The sequence below is a fragment of the Hippoglossus stenolepis genome, chromosome 16 (genome assembly GCF_022539355.2).
Source record: "Hippoglossus stenolepis isolate QCI-W04-F060 chromosome 16, HSTE1.2, whole genome shotgun sequence".
Taxonomy (NCBI): domain Eukaryota; kingdom Metazoa; phylum Chordata; class Actinopteri; order Pleuronectiformes; family Pleuronectidae; genus Hippoglossus; species Hippoglossus stenolepis.
The window spans coordinates 20,162,996-20,182,813 of NC_061498.1; the positions used below are offsets into that span (position 1 = coordinate 20,162,996).

General features: G+C 41.6%; 1 protein-coding gene across 1 annotated transcript; it reads left to right on the forward strand.

The window, feature by feature from the left end:
* The first annotated feature begins 869 nt into the window (after nt 1-869).
* On the forward strand, nt 870-18,023 carry csnk1da (casein kinase 1, delta a). The gene is made up of 9 exons (XM_035179956.2): nt 870-1,360; nt 8,853-8,963; nt 10,644-10,792; nt 11,440-11,668; nt 11,763-11,933; nt 12,104-12,252; nt 12,584-12,752; nt 13,136-13,248; nt 14,851-18,023. Exons 1-9 carry the CDS (start codon nt 1,285-1,287, stop codon nt 14,899-14,901), a joined length of 1,218 nt encoding a protein of 405 aa, XP_035035847.1. The 5' UTR covers nt 870-1,284; the 3' UTR covers nt 14,902-18,023.
* Nucleotides 18,024-19,818: the final 1,795 nt, after the last annotated feature.

Here is a 19,818-nt window from a genome sequence, read left to right on the forward strand (position 1 = left end):
TTAACCTAACCACAATCTGCATGTTTTTGGACTGTGGGAGGAAGCTGGAGTACACAGGGAAAACCCATGCAAACACCAGAAGAACAGGGATTCGAACCGGGAGACATGCTTTGAGGCAAAAGTAAATCAACACACCACAGGTGCTGGCCTATTTTATACATATGTATTTTATTATAGAAAATGTGGTGATACTGTATCTGAACACCCAACATTACTTCTAAAAGGAGTTCAGTTGTGCACCTTAGTGTCATCAGCACTTTGAAAGCCATGTGACCCGCTCAGTAGATCAGACATCATTACCTCTACGCCTTTCAAAAACTAAACAGTCCCTTTTGAGAACATAGGACAAGATGGAGAATATCCCTTGTACGTTCTACCGCACTAATACCAGCAGTTGACGTTAGCGGATGTTAGTGACCACCAGCAGATGGTGTACCTCTTAGTACACAGATGTATACTTTAATAGGAGTATGTGAAAAAGAGCCTGTTAAAGTCAGGCTGAACAAATGAGGTACCATAAATCAAAGAACATCCAAACCATCAATGGTAGAGGCTTAAAAGTGAAAGTCTATTGTTTATCAGAATCAGAAATACTTTATTGATCCCAGGGGGAAATTGTGTTTGTTACGATAGCTCCATGCAAGAGTAGAAATATATTTTTAAATAAAATAAAATATGAAATATATACAATATGTGCGTTCAGCTTTTGAAGTAAGTAGGTAAGTAGGTAGGAGTTGGGTAGGTAGTTGGGTAGATAGAGGGAAAGTTCTCTCTTTCTTAGAAACACTGTGCTGTTACTGACGCCGGTGTCTGTTGGCAGCTCTACGGTGAAAGGCTCTTTGGCAGTGACGTCACGCAGCACGGAAGTGACGTCAGACGCAGACGGCGGACGATCAGGATGCTGACAGGGAGAAGAGGCAGCATCAAAAGGGAGACTGTTCGAGCCCAACCCTGAACCGTAGCTCCTCAAAATCCGTCTTCATCCGCGGACATTTAACGTCCAATCGTATCAAAACCACCGGGAGCATCAAGTGCACACGTCGACCTTTCCAACAAGCCCCGTATTACCGCCAGATGACTTTCGCAGCATTTTAAAACAAGTGGCGAAAGATTGCGGGAGCGGAGCCTACCCGGAGACAACACCGAGAAGACAGCGGATCTCTCGAGGAGCTGCTCTGTTCGGCCTCTTCTGCTTTTAAACACCGGGGCTTTAAACCTCAACATTTCTTTTTCACATTTCGAGCTAGCGAGTGAGCTTGCTAGCCGACCACAGCTGCCCCTACCATGGAGTTGAGAGTAGGAAACCGATACAGACTGGGCAGGAAAATTGGAAGTGGCTCATTTGGAGACATCTACCTGGGTGAGTCGTTGTCCAAAAAAAACACCTGATGTCGTGTTTCTGTTTGTGTCATTGTCCAGCAGCAGCACGGAGCTGTGGCCGTTTCCTTGTTTCCCTGGTTTCTCCCAAAAGAAGCTGCTGGTCGATCAGCTGTTAGCTGATTGACGCTAAGCTACCAAGCTAGCATCTAGCTGTAACGAAACGTCTGCTGTTTTAAATAACAATAAGCTGTGTCTTTGTTCACTGTGCTCTTCTCTATTCTGTATCCGTCATAACAAGTGTCCAAAGGAAGCGGTGTAACGACCTGTATGGGAACTGACGGCTGCTGTGTCGCTAATCCCTTTATCAGCTATTAACTAGCTAATATGAGACTCCCCTCTCTGCCTTTAATCACCGTCAGGCAGCAGCAGTCCAGAAACAGAAGACCCGAGCAGGACACGGGCTTTGCTATTTACTGCTCGAGTCTAAAATAACATGGAGCTACTCGAGCTGATCTCTGAATACAACAGGCCGCTTCACTTTGCGATCTTCTGCTTCTAGTGAGACTGTTCACATAAACGAGTATTTCATCGAGAGGTTTCAGGAAGTTCCCACAGATTAATGTCGACATTTTGAGAGTTTCCTCTCAAATTAACATGGTTTGAAACAAATGAGAATGTCCACTGTGCTCGGTTTGGGTCCTTTTCAATTAAATTTGAACAAATGAAGCTCTCTGGCTCCTTTTTCAGTGCCTGCTCATAAATTCGTTTTTATCTACAAAGGGCCTAAGGCTGTTCCCTATTCAATCTGTGGTATATGTAATGACTGCTTGGCTGTGCCACCTCTTATTAAAGCTCCCAGTATGAGTTTGGTCTGATGTTGGACACTGATTATCATGAGAAGTGCATGTTAACTGAGCTCTGCGTTTTAAGGTGCAAATCCGGCTGCAAAATACCAATCAGAAGTGATCTAATCAGACCATGCACATCTACCTGACCGAGCCCTACCACCTTTTATTCAATGCATCCTATGGGGTCATATTGGAGGTCCGCAGCTCCTGGTAACAGTGGTTGGGAACAGCTGATCACATTTCTGAGCTTAAGCTTTGGTCATCTGAACAACAGGAGAGAAGGGACATTGTTAATTAATGAAGAGCCTTTACAGGCTGTGGACAGTGATCACTTCATCACTGACCTCTCATCAACTTGTAGAGGACAATACCCATCTCTGGCTTTTGACACTGACTTAAATATCATAAAAAAAATGTAATATAGATGTTTATTTATATTTTCTATCTGTACCATAGGGAAAATATATGGTTGTAGGGGTGGACCACCTCCTGAAGCAAGATGTTGTAAGAAACCCTGAGACATAAGCATAACTAATTTCACAAGTGTATTTTCATAACATGCATTTGTTCAGCAAAATGTAGAACATTGGCAGTTAGAGATCTGAACACTTGGATTTTTTGTTTATACAGTAACACTTTGATTTGCATTAGTTTGCATGGTCAAACTTCAGTTCCCCTTAAAACATGGGAGGAAGTGTTTGGTCAGTTAACAACTTTGGCTTCCTGGTGTCTGTTGAGGATCAGCTTTATATTTTATTCCAGGAAGGCTTGTTTGTCAGTTAATTGTGAGTTTGTTTGTTTTTTTGCCTTGAAAGAAATTGAAAATTGTAAATCACATAAAAATAACTTCAACTCATCTACTACTCCTCCTCGTAGTAGTAGTAAATAAGTATATGGTCTACTTGAATGACCTCTGCAACGTAATGTTTAGATTCAATTATGTTCCTACCCACATCTATATATTGGATGTGCTTACTTGTGGCTATATGAGCAATACAAGCATGAATTAGTTAAGTTGTACCAATTGATCAGAAACTCCTCTGGGTATCATGGTAAACTTGTGTTTCTTTTCAAAACACAAGAGCAGAGGGAAAGTTGATTAAAGCATTAGTTGGATCCAGTCTGTCTTCCACATGACCTGTTGTTTGGATTGACAGTGAGAGCTGCCAGCTGCTTACATAATCACTTTGTGTTTTTCTCTTTACTCCATGTCCTCTCCCCTCTGAGCGGCTGGGACTAAGGTTATGCAACGTTGTTAACAAGCCAGAACAGAGTGTGGTTCTTTCAAATCAAAGTGCCTGACCCATCCTGTGCTTCAGGTTTTTGGAGTCTGGTCACAGTACAATGTGCTCAGAGTAAATATTTTTTTTACACTTCATATACACATGTAAGATATTTAATTATAACAAAGGTCAATCTCAGTGAAGATATGACAAAACGAACGTCCAAAGAAAATGAAAGTTTGACACTGGATGTATGACCTGTCACTATCTGTTAAATGTTCTGTTTCACAGAATGCGTTTATTCTCCAACGCAGTGTGTGAACACGCTAATAACACTGACGTGTGAGCAGCTTGGTGTGTCGGGGCTGGCTTAGTGGCAGGTTGTGCTTGTATTGGTGTGAGGTGGTGTGTTATTGGCAGGCGGGGAGATGAGCTCAGCTCTTGGAATGAATCCTTGTACTCTGTGTGCTGTGACAGGGTTCATATTGGGCCCGTCAAAGAAACCAAACTGGTAGAATAGCTAGTAATCTCGCCAAGGTTTTTACAAGACCGTCATGACTAAGTAGCGCTCCAGTGTGCGTAAGCAGTTAGTCACGTGGTTGAGTCAGGATGTGTTTCCTCAAAATTCTGCTGTTCAGTCGTCTGTTGCTTCATCTGGTCTGATCTAGTAGGTGATGTTAAAACAAGCTGCAGAAATCCGGACGCTGGTGTTTGTCTCTGTCCAAACCCCCTAAACTGGATTATTCCCAACACTTGAGTAAAACAAATGCATCCCGCTTACCTTCCCTCTTGTGGCATTGCATGTTTTTGGCTCAGTTTGTATGCTATGAATTGATAGTTTCCACTACTCCTATGTAGGGGTAAATCCTACCCCTTTATCAGGGCTGGGTGAGAACCCTTACTGTTTGTTTAGTTAGACCAAAATTTGTCCATTGTATGAAAAACTGTACCATTGATCGCCTGGTCTAATTTTTATTGTTGTTTACTGATTGGGTGGCCAATTAGCTGGTTCTATGTAGGATTCTCATTCTCGGACAACATTGACATTTTAGGAAAAATACTTATTCCCTCAGGGAAGTACAATTCCACTCGTGTGTGTGTGTATATATATATAAATCTTAGAGCTGCATCTAACAATTATTTTTTTTAATCCAGTGATCTGTTTTTGATTGTTTGATCTATGAAACACAAACAGTTAAAATGTCCGTGCCATTTTCTCCTTTTTCTGTCCCAACAACCTTCCAACCCCCCCGCAAAAAATGTAATTTGAGACAAGCAAGAGCAGATTCTGACATTTGAGAACCTAGAACCATCAAATGTTGAACAAGTTTGCTTGAAAAATGACAGTCAGTTGGAAAAAAATAGCTGTCAATTATTGGTTAATTGAATAATTAACCAACTCTCAGCTCTTGTGAGCCTAAACTAAATACTGGAAACAGTGGGAAGCATCTTCTCTGACTCCATCCAATCAAAGATAACAAATCCATATTCCAGTACCTTTTTGTATATTCTGGTTGGATGCCATCACTTCCTGCATTCTTCACTGGTTGCTGGCACCCTGCGCAAAATAATCTGAACTCTTGCTTTATTTAACTTTTTTTTTATCAAAGATAAAATGTGATTTTTGGTAAAAAAAAAACGTAAGGAATAACAAAACAATCACTATCATTGCAGATTGTTCGGTTATTTGTGCAAACTATTTTTAATTGATTCTTAACCCTGCTTCTCATGCATGTTATACCATTTCAACAGCACTGACAGAGCTAACTACAAATGGCTTTACCCTGACAGTGCAATGAGTAGATTTACATCAGTATAGAAAGAACCGTGTGAGAGATATGACCTTCTTAAAACTTGCAGTGCAGAGAAACATCGCGCTTTAAAGCTTCAAGTGTGTTGAACAAAAAGTTAATTTGTCTTAATAGTTGCAGTGTGAACTGTATCTAAGTAAACTGAAATGCTTGCAGCAGTGTATGCTAACAGGGATGGGTCCAATTATGCAAATAAGGCTAACAGTGAAATTGTTCAGGGGCTGTTAAAATAACATTGACTTAAGACAGGCTCAGACTAATTCTGCTGGTGACTCAGTTTTCAAACTCATGAGGCATCTTCGTGCTGCCTTTCGCTTATTCTATTATGTCGACATCATCTCATCCAACCGATTCCCAGGGGTTGTTTCTGGAGCAAAGGGCTCATTCAGTAGTTTTTCCTTATCTTCTCACAGTTATGCTGCGTTCAGACATGCTCTGAAGTCCAGACATTTTCCTGAAATTTTCTGGGGGGGCTGTATGTAAGAACGCAAATGTCTGAGTCAGCTGTTCTGGACGTTTTCCAGAACTTTCCCTACCAGCCCCAGAGTAAAATGCCCAGAAAATGTTTGACTGAGAATACAGTAGGAAAATTACTGGAAACATCTCTGCAAGCGAGTGGGCGGATGTTTTTAACACCCCAAGATGCAAAAAAAATAATAATTTACAAATGGCATAGGATGAAATTGAGGAGCCATACACGGATAGGAAAGTGACAGATGTGCGTCTGACCCGGACAATCTTCTGCTACGTTCTTCATATGAGACAGACCAACTCCGAAAAATGTCCAGATTAAAATTTTATGGACATTAGCCAGACTTAATTTAGGAAAACTGATTAGGTAACATTTCAGAAATACTCCCTAAACCGTAGGTCTTGCAGTTCAGGTTCAACACAAACAAACTTAATAATATGTTGCATCTGCTGGCTCATGCCTCTCTCAGTATGCTGTTACAGTATTTGGAAAGGGGATTGTTGGCACTTGGGCCTGGTCTTACTGGTCTTACATCACAGCATCCGTCTTGACAGGCTGCCCAGGTCTGTGATGTGAATCTCCAAGTGACATTGCAGAATTACTTAAATTAGAGACTTCACTTTGTGCTCATATTGTTTCATTATTATTTCTTCATGTTGAACCAGTGTTGAGGGATGTGTCCTAACATGTTTTGCCAGCAGCAGCACTCACGAAAAAAAACCTTCACACATGTACACACTGTTTTACCAAAAAACCCAAACACACATACAAGTAGACCAGTTTGAGACTGCATTCCCCCAGAAAAAAAATCTGTCCTGGCAAATTACATGCCTTTGTTGCAAGAAAACAACAAAAAGAAATGTTGCTCAGACTTTGAAGAGTCTCTGCAGATATTTTCATAATTGCTTATAATTATGTGACTGACTTATTGGAACGGCATGAACTAGAACTGTGAGACTTCAAGGGTTGGGTATCATTTCAATCTTATCGATTCAGATTCTGCTTATCGATTCCGGTTCTTATTGATTCCCCATTTCAAATCCAAAATGGTAAAAACTACTGGACCGATGCACAGTAGCTGTGCTTCATGTTACACCGGGCAGCAGTGGTAAGGCCTTGTGGTAGAAAGGCAACATTACAAAAGAAAACCCACACAACTCATCTCAGAGCCTTATCAGACATGCTCAATGTCTTTAACCCAACTGTGTAAATTAGTAACTGGGATAGAGGCAATGTTGAAACTTTTTGCCTTGAAAATACTGGTGTTTAAATTAACCAAACAACACATAGTTGTATTTGGGGATAATTAGTTGAAGTAAGTGTCCCTGTTAATCTCATATATTCAATAACACAGTGGAAATCACCATTTGTGAGTAATAACGTTTTGAGCTGCTTGTTGTACGTCTTCTTTGTAGGAAACCTACTGACGTAATTCATACAAGTCATGTTAGTCAGCTTTCCCCTTGAATGCCAGCGAGAACGGTGTCGCTGTAGGTGCTAGCGAGGTGCTACTAGCGCTAGCTGAAGATGACCCACTCGGGTTCGGAGACCGCAGGACATTAAACGCTGTACAGTCTTTCAGATCGACGCCGTGCTGCCTTAAATGTTTGAGCTTCCCACATGCATTACACTTTGCCTTGTCTTTTTTTAAAGTAAAGCCACACATCTGACCGTTTATCACAGCTCATCTTAGCTACTTTAGCCATGCATGCTAGGTCGTATCTAAACAAATGGACAGGCTGCTGCGTGGTACGTGACGTAGGCAGGTCCTGGCAGATAGATACGGCGTCCTTGCAGTCGTCCTATTTTTTTTTACGGTTACCTGGTCCTTGGAATTTTGGATTCGGTTCTAATTTGGAACCAAGTTTCGGTTCCCAACCCTAAAGACTTTTGAGTTATAAGTGTCTTATGCGTGTTTCAACTTTTTACACTTAAAATACAGCTGTTTATTTGTCAGTGGCTTGCACAGCATACACTGATACTAATTGCTGAGTTCACCGAGGCAGGGAGAAAAAAGGATTTGTGTTTTTCAGTTAATGTCAAACTATATAATAACTGTAGTTCTATGGCATTCACTCTGTGAATGTCTTTCAAAGGGTCTAACATGAGCCAGACCATAAAAACATGATAGCAATCTTAACTTCCATACAGGGTTAGTAGCATACCACCATTAAAAAAACATTATACGAGCACTGGTATCGGATCAGTACTCTGTATCAGCCAATATGCAAAGGCCAGGTATTAGCACATCTTAAACTCAGCCTTAAAATGTTTACTCAATGTACTGACCATTGCTTGTATATCAAACAGAATAGGTCAACAAATGTAAAAGTGTGAGCAGCAATCTTAATGCGATGAATAAATAATTGCAGAAAATTTTCAATGAGATTTTCTGTTGATCTACAAAAACTCGACTTTATAACTGAGTGTGCATTATGTGTATCGTGCACTTGAAACTGCCTGTATAGAGTTCGATGGCTGAAGTTGGAACACTGATCAGTTAGTTGGGGTCATGGTCCTAATTTCATGCCCCACCCTGATCAGTGCAGTTTAGCCCACCTAGATTACATCATACAGAGAAATCAATGATGCTACATTGGTGCTGCTGTTAGCCTACATGATGAACTGCGTGCGTGTGTGTGTGCTAGTGTGTGCTAGTGTGTGTAATGCAATTACGTAACCTAGTGTCCAGTTGCTGTGTGTGTGGAGGGAACTGGACCCCATAACCATATTTAGGAAGGAGCATGGAGCAGCAGCAAGGCGTCGACTCAGACCGACAAATCCTCTTGTCAGAGTTGGATGAAATTGTAATGATAGCTGTGAGGAATTTGGGCTGCACATGCAAGTCGATACATGAAAGAAGAGCACGTTAGATACAGTGCACATTGTTGATATCCTCTTCCATTTTGGCTGGTTGTGCTGTGTTAACCACCATATATGCCTGTGAACCCTTCACCACCCAAGTGATTTGTATGTGTTTTATTTCTGCGAGTAGCAGCCTAATACAAACTGTTGACAAAGTAATATTTTAACTGTCTTAACATTTATCAAATTACTGACCTACTACAGTGCTCCCCTGGCTTTCCCATGCTGCTGTTGGAATATGTTACATACCTACATTTGATTATTACATGCTATGATAAATATACTAAATCTGCCTGTCTGTGTCTTTGTCTAGGTACTGACATCTCAGTTGGGGAGGAGGTCGCCATCAAATTGGAATGTGTGAAGACCAAACATCCACAGCTCCACATAGAGAGCAAAATCTACAAGATGATGCAGGGTGGAGGTACTGTACACTGTAACACACCATGTACACAACACATCCTGCCACGTTGTTTTTATGAACTAAGAACTCCACACTCACTCACAAGCACTGTAAAATGTAAGCCAACATCCATCCATCATTGTAAATCATTAGAAAACTGCCTGTTTGGTGCTGCTGACCATGTTGAGGTAACCAACTTGAGGTAGTTGTTGGCAGTGATTTAGAGTTCTCTATCGCCACAAGATCTTTTTTTTTTCCCACTGAAATCTTTTGGATTCCAGCAACGCCCTGTATGAGGTCAGTGTAGAACCTCGGGGGAAACTGCTCACTGGCCAATCAAAACAAATTAACCCTCACCACCCCCCCATGCTACACTACTATGTTTTTATTTTAAAAATGAAAACCAAGTCATTTTTAGTACCGTTTTAGAAATAATCTCCGTCAACATGAAGGCCTCAGATATACTTGCTGTGATGCAAGGTTTTGTGCCCACAGGAACTGTTACAGATTGATTGCTTAATGACTCGCCTGCACTTTAACTTTTACTGCCTCAACAACTAGCAAAGTAAACAAGGTCAGCAACACTTGTTATAAAATCTTCCAATCTGCTGTTCTGTCTGGAAGTGAAAAAGTAAAAGGATGCATGAGTGAATAGAATGTGAAGTTCTCAGTTTGGACACTTGCTCCTCCACACATGTACATGGTTGATTTAACGTATTACTCATTGTAGATGGTGGAGTAGTGAAAGGTTGTCTACTGTGCACACGCATGCAACTGTATTTTTGTTCCAGCATGGCAGGATCTATTGGGACATGGTGGCTGACCCAGACAGATGGATGTATTTTGGTTCATATGTATATAAATAGCTGGTGCAGTGTGAGGTGCTGAGCAGCAGCATTTTGTTGCTGTCGGCCTGTAGAAGGAAATGCCATATGCCCTCTTCGTCTTGGCAGCGTCAGCTAATTACCAGCTACTACTAAACCAGCTGGCCTCTGCCTCAACACTTGTGTGTGTGTGTGGGGGGGGCATGATCGAGCTGTTAAAATTTGAACTTTAATCTTGTCTATGGTATTACACTTGCCTGCACCCAGAACTGATAAACCGTCACATGTTTTCTGTCACAGCCTTATCATAAATGTGGTTTGCAGAAGATTGAATTGACCAATATAACATGCCACATTATTATTCTGTTCTCTCAGAGAGAATATGACAAAACTCTGTTAGACTTTCTGCTGAATCAGGTGGTTTGAATATTACTTGACCTCACCATAATAATTTATTCAAGAATTTTTTTCTTATACTTCTGATTTGCTATTTTGTATTCTAGGTTGTATTAAAATCTTTAAAGAATCTCATACACTTTCCTCTCGAGAGCATTGTGGGCAAACATAATTGTAGTCTTCTGCAACATGAATTGTTGGATACATGTTAATCAGGACAATTGTAATGACAGTTTGGATCTGCTGTTTTCCTTTGCCACCTGTGGAGACTGCTGGTGTCATCATGCTTCTGCAGACACACAGGAAGAACTATTTACTTGAGATCAAGAAGTCACAATTTCTAATTACTACCAATTTTGAAAGAATTTGGATATTAAAGTTCAAAGCTGAATGTGTTTTGGTAACTTAAACATCATAGGACTTAATAAAGATGAACCAAATGTAACCATTTTCTGTTTTTCCGCTCCCTCTTGTCCTCCAGTGGGTATTCCAACGATAAAGTGGTGCGGGGCTGAGGGTGACTACAATGTGATGGTAATGGAGCTGCTGGGGCCCAGTCTGGAGGATCTGTTCAACTTCTGCTCCCGCAAGTTCAGCCTCAAGACAGTCCTGCTGCTGGCCGACCAGATGGTGAGAACCAGAGAGGGGAAGACGGCAAGGGGGTTGTCTGATGTGTTGGTTAATGTGGAGTCTTTTAACAGAATCCTCACTCAGACAATAGACCTCATATTCTGTAACATTCTAAAGGAATTTTTCACGTCCTTGCAACATGATACATGGGACTAGCAGCGTTGCAGATGTTAAAGTATTGTACCAGAGGCTTAAAACTGAAACAATAAGCAAACAAATGTGTAAAAAACAGGCATGATCCATATTCACGTACTTCATCGCCACACGTATAAACACTGACGTATTATACCTCCTGACACATCACAAAAAGATGAAATTATTGTACATTATGGGAGTTTTGGTATTATTGATCATACAAAAGACGAAAAATGTATCAACGTATCGTACATCCGGCAATAACCTGGACAGCAAAACTCTAAGATGCCTGGTTGAGCTATGCCGGTATTGGCAACTTGACGAAATTAGAATTTATTCAAACGAATTGTCAAATTATGTCAAATTCGTTCGAACTGACAGCCCTATTGCAAACCCACCACGCAGCTCTGGATTGACCCAAACATGGTCCAAAATCCCAACGTTTTTTTTCCAGTTCAAATGTATTTCACATCATAACTCTGTTAACGCTGACATCAAATCTTGTCCTCTAGATCAGCCGCATTGAATACATCCACTCCAAGAACTTCATCCACAGAGATGTGAAGCCAGACAACTTTCTGATGGGGCTCGGTAAGAAGGGCAACCTGGTCTACATCATCGACTTCGGCCTGGCTAAGAAATACCGTGATGCCCGCACGCACCAGCACATCCCGTACCGCGAGAACAAGAACCTGACCGGCACAGCCCGCTACGCCTCTATAAACACCCATCTGGGCATTGGTGAGACACATCTGCGGACTTCTGCCATGATTGGATAAATCACTCTTTGAAACCATGATGTGACTCTCCCTTGTCTCTCTCCATCCGTCTACAGAACAGTCCAGGCGGGACGACTTGGAGTCCCTGGGATACGTCCTGATGTACTTCAACCTGGGCTCTCTGCCCTGGCAAGGTCTCAAAGCAGCCACCAAGAGGCAGAAGTATGAACGCATCAGTGAGAAGAAAATGTCCACACCCATTGAGGTCCTCTGCAAAGGCTACCCATGTATGTTTGCTCCTTCCTCGCACCTTTCATGAGTTTCAATAGGATTTTTCTGATAGTGCCCCTTCTCAGAAAACTTTTTAGAGTTTCAGACTAAGTACTGCTTTTGTATCAGGGAGTCAGTGTGGACTGTTGTCTGTTTTTGAACGATGTCGTCCTCTTTGTCTCCGCAGCTGAGTTTGCCACCTACTTGAACTTCTGCCGTTCACTGCGGTTCGACGACAAACCAGACTACTCGTATCTCCGCCAGCTCTTCAGGAACCTCTTTCACCGTCAGGGCTTCTCCTACGACTACGTCTTCGACTGGAACATGCTCAAATTTGTAAGTTGTGTTACCACATTCCCTCATTGTCTACTCACCACTATGTTTTGTGGACTCAAACACTTCACCCACCCCACCATCGGCATAGTGGTGTGTAGATAATGAGTGAATTAAACATTTGGTTTTCATTTCTAGATGGTTCGCAGTTGACTGTGTTTGTTATGCGGTCTAGTTTGGAACTAGAACAGCAGCATTCCTGCTGATGTCTAAACAAAACTGAAATACCTGACTTGACTTTGTCAGAATGGCTGATTGGGAGGAGGCACCAGATGTGTGTTGGGTGTTAGCGTGGGCCTGTCTCAGACTTATAACTCTGTCTCTGATGTGTCAGGGGGCCAACAGGGCTGTGGAGGACGCAGAGAGGGAGCGTCGAGAGCGAGAAGAGAGGCTGAGGCATAGTCGGAACCCTGGAGCCAGGGGCATGGCATCAGCCTCAGGAAGAGCCAGGGCAACTCAAGACGTCGCAGCCCCCTCCCCACTGAACCCCACCTCACACACAGGTCAGTGCTCACAGACACACACTTTTAACAGGATTAGGGAAAGTAAAAATCAACTGAAAGGTTTATTTGCAGTTGTTTGGTGGATCGACTTCCTCTATGACACCATTATGTTTTGTGTCATTATGTTTTACATGTGTGGCGTCAGACTTGTTTTTTAAAAGTAATTTATGATCGGATTTCTGTATTCTTAAGCAGCTCTTACACTACAAGTAAAGTGTCTCTTTATATCTTTATCTGTTTGTGCAACTTAACTTTCAGCTACCCCTCTCTTTTCTTTCATGCCTGACTGAGTTTATTTAAAGGCATTAATGCACAGTCACTAAGCCACCACGCTCGAGGCTTTTCCCTCCCCTGATGATAATAATCAGACCACTCTGTCTCAGGTTTGGAGAAAGAGAGGAAAGTGAGCATGCGTCTTCATCGCGGAGCACCTGTCAACATCTCCTCCTCAGACTTGACGGGGCGCCAGGACACATCCCGTATGTCCACCTCACAGGTAATCGATACACACGCATCCAGAAAATAATTTACAATTTTTTAATTTCTAGTTCTGACAAATCAAGCTACATACTCCTCAGCAGGAATGTAAAAATAATCTGCAAAAAGGAGGAACCATATATTATAAGGGAACATACACGGTGTTTAGGATAACTTCACTTGTACAAAATGTTTGTTCCCTTTTTTTAATTCATTTTGCAATCGAAAATGAATCACAGATAGGAAGCAGCCAAACATCAGCTTTGTAACTTCAGAAGAACATTAGTGAGACGGACAGAAGAGTTAAAGTTCAGCTCCTAACATCACACTGGTAGTGTGGATCTGGACAGATGAACAAAACATCCCAGTAGCACTCTGCTGTTTCATTAGGTTTTCTCCTTTTTTCTTGCAGCTTCTTGGCCAGAGAAATCTTCTTAGAGGGCCATTAACCAGTTCCCTATTTTTTGATTTATTAAAATGAAAACATAATTAGTCTCTCATATTTTTTGTAATGTTAATAAGGGAGGCACACAAAGCATTGCAGGCCAGTGCCCGTCTTTGTGATGCGTTCTTGTAGACTGACTGCTCCTCCAAGTGGTTGAAAGGGGAACAACCAGTCATAAGGAGAAATAGAAAACCAAGTCTCAAGATTATGTCATTAACATCAGTCATTAAAAGTTTCTTTCCGTCACAATGATGATTTAGTGATTGAATGATTTAAAGAAATCACAAATTCAGGAGGATGTGCCTGTGGCAGTTTGCACGCTGTTGATTACAGCATGGCTCATAAATAATAAAAACCCTGTTGAATTATTTAGATCATTTGCATGTGTTAATATGCAGGACTGTTAAAATCACTTGTGTGTACATATTAACCCAGAACATTTCTGGTATTAAGCAATACTTTATTTTCATTACAATGTCAATTCACAGATATCACAAAAAATAGACAATGAACAGTCTGTGTGACTTTACTCTGATGGTAGCAATCACTGTACAAATATGACCAAAGTCCAGCAGGCAACTTTCATTTATGGTGTTGAAAGCATGTTAAAGTGTTTTTAAAATCCACAGGGCTCAGTCTTCAGTAGGAAGTTGTTCAAATAAAAACATCAACAATGAATGATTTTGTGCAGGAATTAAAAAAAAACATGGTATTATACTATTACTCTTTGGGCCCATTTCTTTATAATAATTATAATGTGAGATTTGTCAGTAAAGCTTCCAGACTGTAGCACTGTGAACATAATATCTGTTTTACTCAACACCCCTGTATAACACACCCTCTCAATAAATTCAAAAAACATGCAAATATACTCCCTTGTCCGCATGGTTGCATGGTATTTCCTCATCTGAGAGGAATACTACATCATGTAGTCTTTACTTATTCCCTCTGTTTTTCATTGGAAAAAAACCCAAAGAGTTGATTCATTGTTAAAGGTTTAGTTTAACATTTTAAGAAATATTCCTTTTCTACCCGTTTCGGGGCTGTAGCTTCACATTTAACACACCAACATGCCGTCGGTTGATCTGTTCCTTATCGCAAGTGCCACACAGAGTTTTTATTGACAGTCGATGACATCATCATAACTAAGGCAACATTTTCCATCTGTCCTCTCAGGCTCTGTCCCGGGTCACGCCCAGCGGCCTCCAGTCTGCAGCTCCACGGTGAAGTCCGACCATCCACCCATGTACCATGGAGGCCTCAACATGCAGCACACTCACACACTCACACATTGACACACTTACACACTCACACACTTACACATACACTGGACTCTTGAATGATGCAGGGGACTACCAACCAATGCACAAGAGTCTGGCTGCACTCTTGTTCACTTGACGGAGGAAGAGTCGCACCACCAGGAGTGTGTTTGTGTGTGTGATAGAGAGATAGGCGGGTGGAGAACAGTTTGGTTGCCTTAACAACCTTGGCAAAATAACAGCCGCAGCCTCCCTTTTTCCTCTCCTATGGAAGATGTGGAGACACTCCCCCTCCTCGCCCTCATTGTTGATGAAGCCATCAATTCACTTTTCTCTGGCATCATGTTTGTTTGTTTTTTCTTTTTTTAACTTTGGTTTTACATATTTTTATTCTTTATCATTAAACTTCCTCTCACACCAGCTCCACTGGTCAGACTTTACAAGGGTTTGAAAATGGAGAAAGACGAGTCTCTTACTTATTGGAAATAGTTTGTGGGACTTTTTTGAATCCAAGATCCAGAAGGCGCATGATCCATCGTGGCAGTGTTAAAGCACAGTGCCTACGCTCTCTTTTGTGCTCTGAAAGACTCTTTAAATACCACAAGTTAACATTTACTTTTCATTTTTTAGGTGTTTGAGGTTTAAATTTTAAGGTAGATTAACCCCCACTGTTTTTAAAATGGGAAAAAAGCTCCCGTTAATGTTCTATTTTCCAATCTGATCCTAGAGTATGAGTGGTTTTGTCCTCCTCAGGTGCGTTGGAACCAGGATGTTGTACTAAATCTGAACACATGCAGCACATTTTCTTTCAGTCTTCAGGTTGTGACTGCAGCGTGCTGCTTGGCAAAGCTGTGAATGGAACAGTGTAATAGTCGGGATGTCGATCTGTCCACGCTGAATGGATGAGATGTTGTTTTTGTGCATAGTGACGTGGTTTTTGTGTGTTTGTGTGGTTCTGTCTTAGGGTTATACAAGCTCAACGGGGTATGTATGTGTGTATGTATGTGTGTGTGTTTCATATATATATATACACACACATACATATATGTATAAAAAATATTGTCTTTTCCAATGTAACAATACTTGCTGCAATTTACAGCTTTACAAAAGTAGGACAGAGCATAACATTTGTAATCAATTTGCATGATTGTTTTGGAGAATCCGATTAGACGCGACAAACTGCTCTTCAGTAAGTTTGCCCAGAATCGGCCGATTTCCGCATTCATTACTTCTAGCCTTATCCTGTTCGAAGTACTTTCATATTGAGTATGTGCCATTACACAATCTTTTATGACATGGTTGCACAGTGCACAACTGAACCACAAGAACTTAAGAAAAAGACATGTCCTCAACAACTGACAAATTTAAAGGCACACTCGTTCAGGATAACTACTCAGCCAGTGAAAACTATTTTATACTGGAATTTAACTCAGTAGAGCACATACCTCCGCCAAGGACCAACAGTCCCCTTAAATCCTGTCAAGCCGCACCGTAGTAGACATCCTCATAGATATCAGTCCTCTAAATATGCCTGATTTTCTTTCATCACGATCTCTGCTTGATGAAAATGTCAAATTGTCTTGTCTCGCAATGATAAAGTAGGTGGGGGGGAAATAACTCAGATCCACGCTAAAATGTGAACGGGTTCTTTCTTGCCCAACCAAGAAACAAATGGTCAGTTCAGTGGTTTCTGCTCAATCCTGCTGAAAAACAAACGGACAGCGGCGAAAACATAACCTTCTTGGCGGAGGTAAAAATGTCTTGTGATGCTCTGGAATAGAATACCATGCAGTTGCATAATGGTTTCAGTAGGATCCAGTGTTATTGGAGCTCCAACCATGTTAGCTTTGATTATCTCAATTTTGACGATTTGATTATTTCTTCTCTAAATCTGTTTTTGCAAGACCCACAACATTACGAAATGGCAATGCTAAATCACTGGAGTGTTTCAAAGATACAGTCCCCCAGATTGAGCTTCAGGGCATTCGCAGTGAGTTGGCATCATTTGGGTGCTCTCTTGGGCACGACAACAAAATACCAGCTTGTAAAATTAATCGTTTTACCAATTTTTTTTTACCAGAATAGTAAAAATATAAGTAGCTGCAACTGTTACCACCTTGTTTAAAAAAGGAGTAATAGTTGTAAGTGGTGGTACAAGACTGAAAACGATGCAATCAGGCTTAACCAGTAGAATGCGATTAAAACCATCCCTGATTCGGCTCTGATGCTTTCTCAGACCAGGACATCAACGTGAGAGCTGTGCAGTCTGAGGATCCAGGTAGAAAGTGGATCAGTATGTGGTAACATCAGGTTAAATGGAGGTGAAGAGGTTTGGGAGAGCAGTGTTGTGAGAAAGGAGTCCGCGGTCGAGTCCCCAACGGTACAAGAACTAAACGTGGCTCTTCTCGTCGACTCCTGTCTCGCTGTAAAGAAGAAACTTGATTTGAGCAGTCAACCAACCGACGTGACCAATGAATCCTGCAGATTTATAAGTAGAAAACTCTTGATCCGGTAGACTAGTTCTAACGTATTGTAGGCCATTTTCTGTAGTTGAAGGGGAGAGGGGTTGTAGTGCTAATTTGTACATGTATGTTCTGTTGTTGTGTATAGGATGTGCCTACTCTGTCCACCACGTCCAAATGAGCAACTGTTAGGTTTGGGATGATGATCATGATGATGACGGTGTATGGTGGGACTGGTAATGCTTCACTCCATTAGATTCCTGCTAAGGCAGCTTTTTAAAAATGTACTTCACCTGTGGGCTTGTAAAACAAACCAAAAAAAAAAAAAGATTAACTTATTTGTCTCACTGATGATGGCTATGATAAATGCGAGTACACTTTACTGGGGATAATAGTTTACTTTGTCAGTCTGCTTTACTCAGTTTCTTATTTTCGTCACCACCTGTGCAATTTGCTTTTAACTGTGCAGTGGAGATGGTTGCTCATGTCCCACAAAGCATCTCTTCACTGTAGATCATTGGGAAATCTTTGTCTTTCCACTCCCACCTTATGACTTTTGCTCCTCACATGTAATACCACTGTATTTGTGTATTTTAAAATTGTGTAAATAAATTAATAAGTACTTGTATTTGTTGTTTTTATTGACTGAAGATTTTTGCGGTGTGATTGCCCATACAATATTTTAGTGTCTGTGGGATTTTGGGCGAATGTTGCCTGAGGGTGAATACTAGAGGAAAAGCGATCACACCTCCAACAAGTGTTTGTTCATTGGGGCCTAAAAATACCGTATAAACTTAGTTTCTTGAATCACTGAAGATTTTTAATTATCGAGTAAGTAATAAGAGTTATTTGAATTACATGGAATGCGTTGCTAGGGAGAGGGACTGAGGTGATTGTGCTTGGCCCCAGACACATTAGCCACAATCTCAATGGCATTGCCCTGGAATTTTAGAGTTGTCTTTGATCAGGATGTGTCCTTAAACTCAACATCTTTTCTCAAGATTACTTCAAAGCTGGATTATTGCAATTTCTTTATCAGGCTGTCCCTAACAAGTCTCCAAATACTCTCCGATTGATCCAAAACACGGCAGGAAGTCAACAAAGAGCACATTTGTCCGGTTAGTTTCTCTGCATTGGCTCCCTGTAACCTCCACAATAGAATTAAGTACCGTATTAACAGATCACCTCATTCTCCAAAAGGTTCCTCTTTGATAATGCTTATAGTTGGAGCTGCTCAGGTGAGTTTGAACCATCCCTTGTATTCATATCCCAGATCCACCCAGAGTCTGCCTCTTCTCCAGGTTTCTTCCTGTTAAAGGGAGGTTTTTGTTGGTTCTGTAAATAACATGACAGAAGTGGACAGTCTGTACCTGCTCTATATGTGTCTTTGCACCTATGTTGTTTATTGACACTATAGAAATAAAATGGACTTGACACAAACACATGTTCCTTGTCCAGGAGCTATGTGGGCTGTTGACGTCAGCAAACGCTCCACAGCAACGGTGCCCCACTTTATTTATTCCCTGATTATTAACACTCTGTCAGTCTGAGCATAACAGGAAGAGAGTCAGTGAAGCAATGCTCTGATCAGGCAAATGCACCTCACACATACAGTATTGGCTGGGTGCTGATCGGAGAAGGGTATAGAAATACAATGATGTTTTTTCTTTTTAATTTAAGTTGATTATTATTCACTTTTGCTATGCACATTATCATAGTAAAAACCCATTAAGTGCCTGATCATAGAAGAGTAAAATCATTTTCTGAAGCTTGGATTTGAGTTTTATACTTTATGTCAGTAAACCGGTAGGTCGCAGGGGGAGGCCTGGAGGAGCTGATAATGGTTGAACACAGCCACAGCTGCAGGATACACTGTTTATTTTAAAGGGGACATATTATGAAAATTCCACTTTGTTAGTGCTTCTACACGTTAATGTGGGTATCTGGCATGTCTACCAACCCCAAAACTCTGGAAAAAAACCACTCTGCCCGTTTTGTTATGGTTCCTCTAAGTCAGAAACGTCATGCTTGAGTGACTGGAATGAGCTTCCTGTGTATTGTGTCGTCACAATACACTGGAAGTCTCCCTACATGGCCTTGGCCCACCCCCCACCTCATCCCCCCGCCCCCCCACACTCGTTACGCCGGGTTTACACCGGACGCGGAAGTGCCGCGCCGCGCAGCGCAGCGCCATTCTCAAGCGCGCAGCCGCCTGGCTGTTCACACGGGACGCGCATTTCTCCGCGCTGGTCAGCCCGCGATTCTGCTTTCTCCGCTTGTTGTTGTACCCGTTGAATGTCGGGGTTCGGGGGTAAATGATGGTCTTCATAGCCCCCCCCCACCCCCACCACCCCTCTCTTTCTCTCTCTGTCTGGCTATCTGCTTGTGTGCTTGTAGTGGATGGGCAGAGGGGGACATTTAAT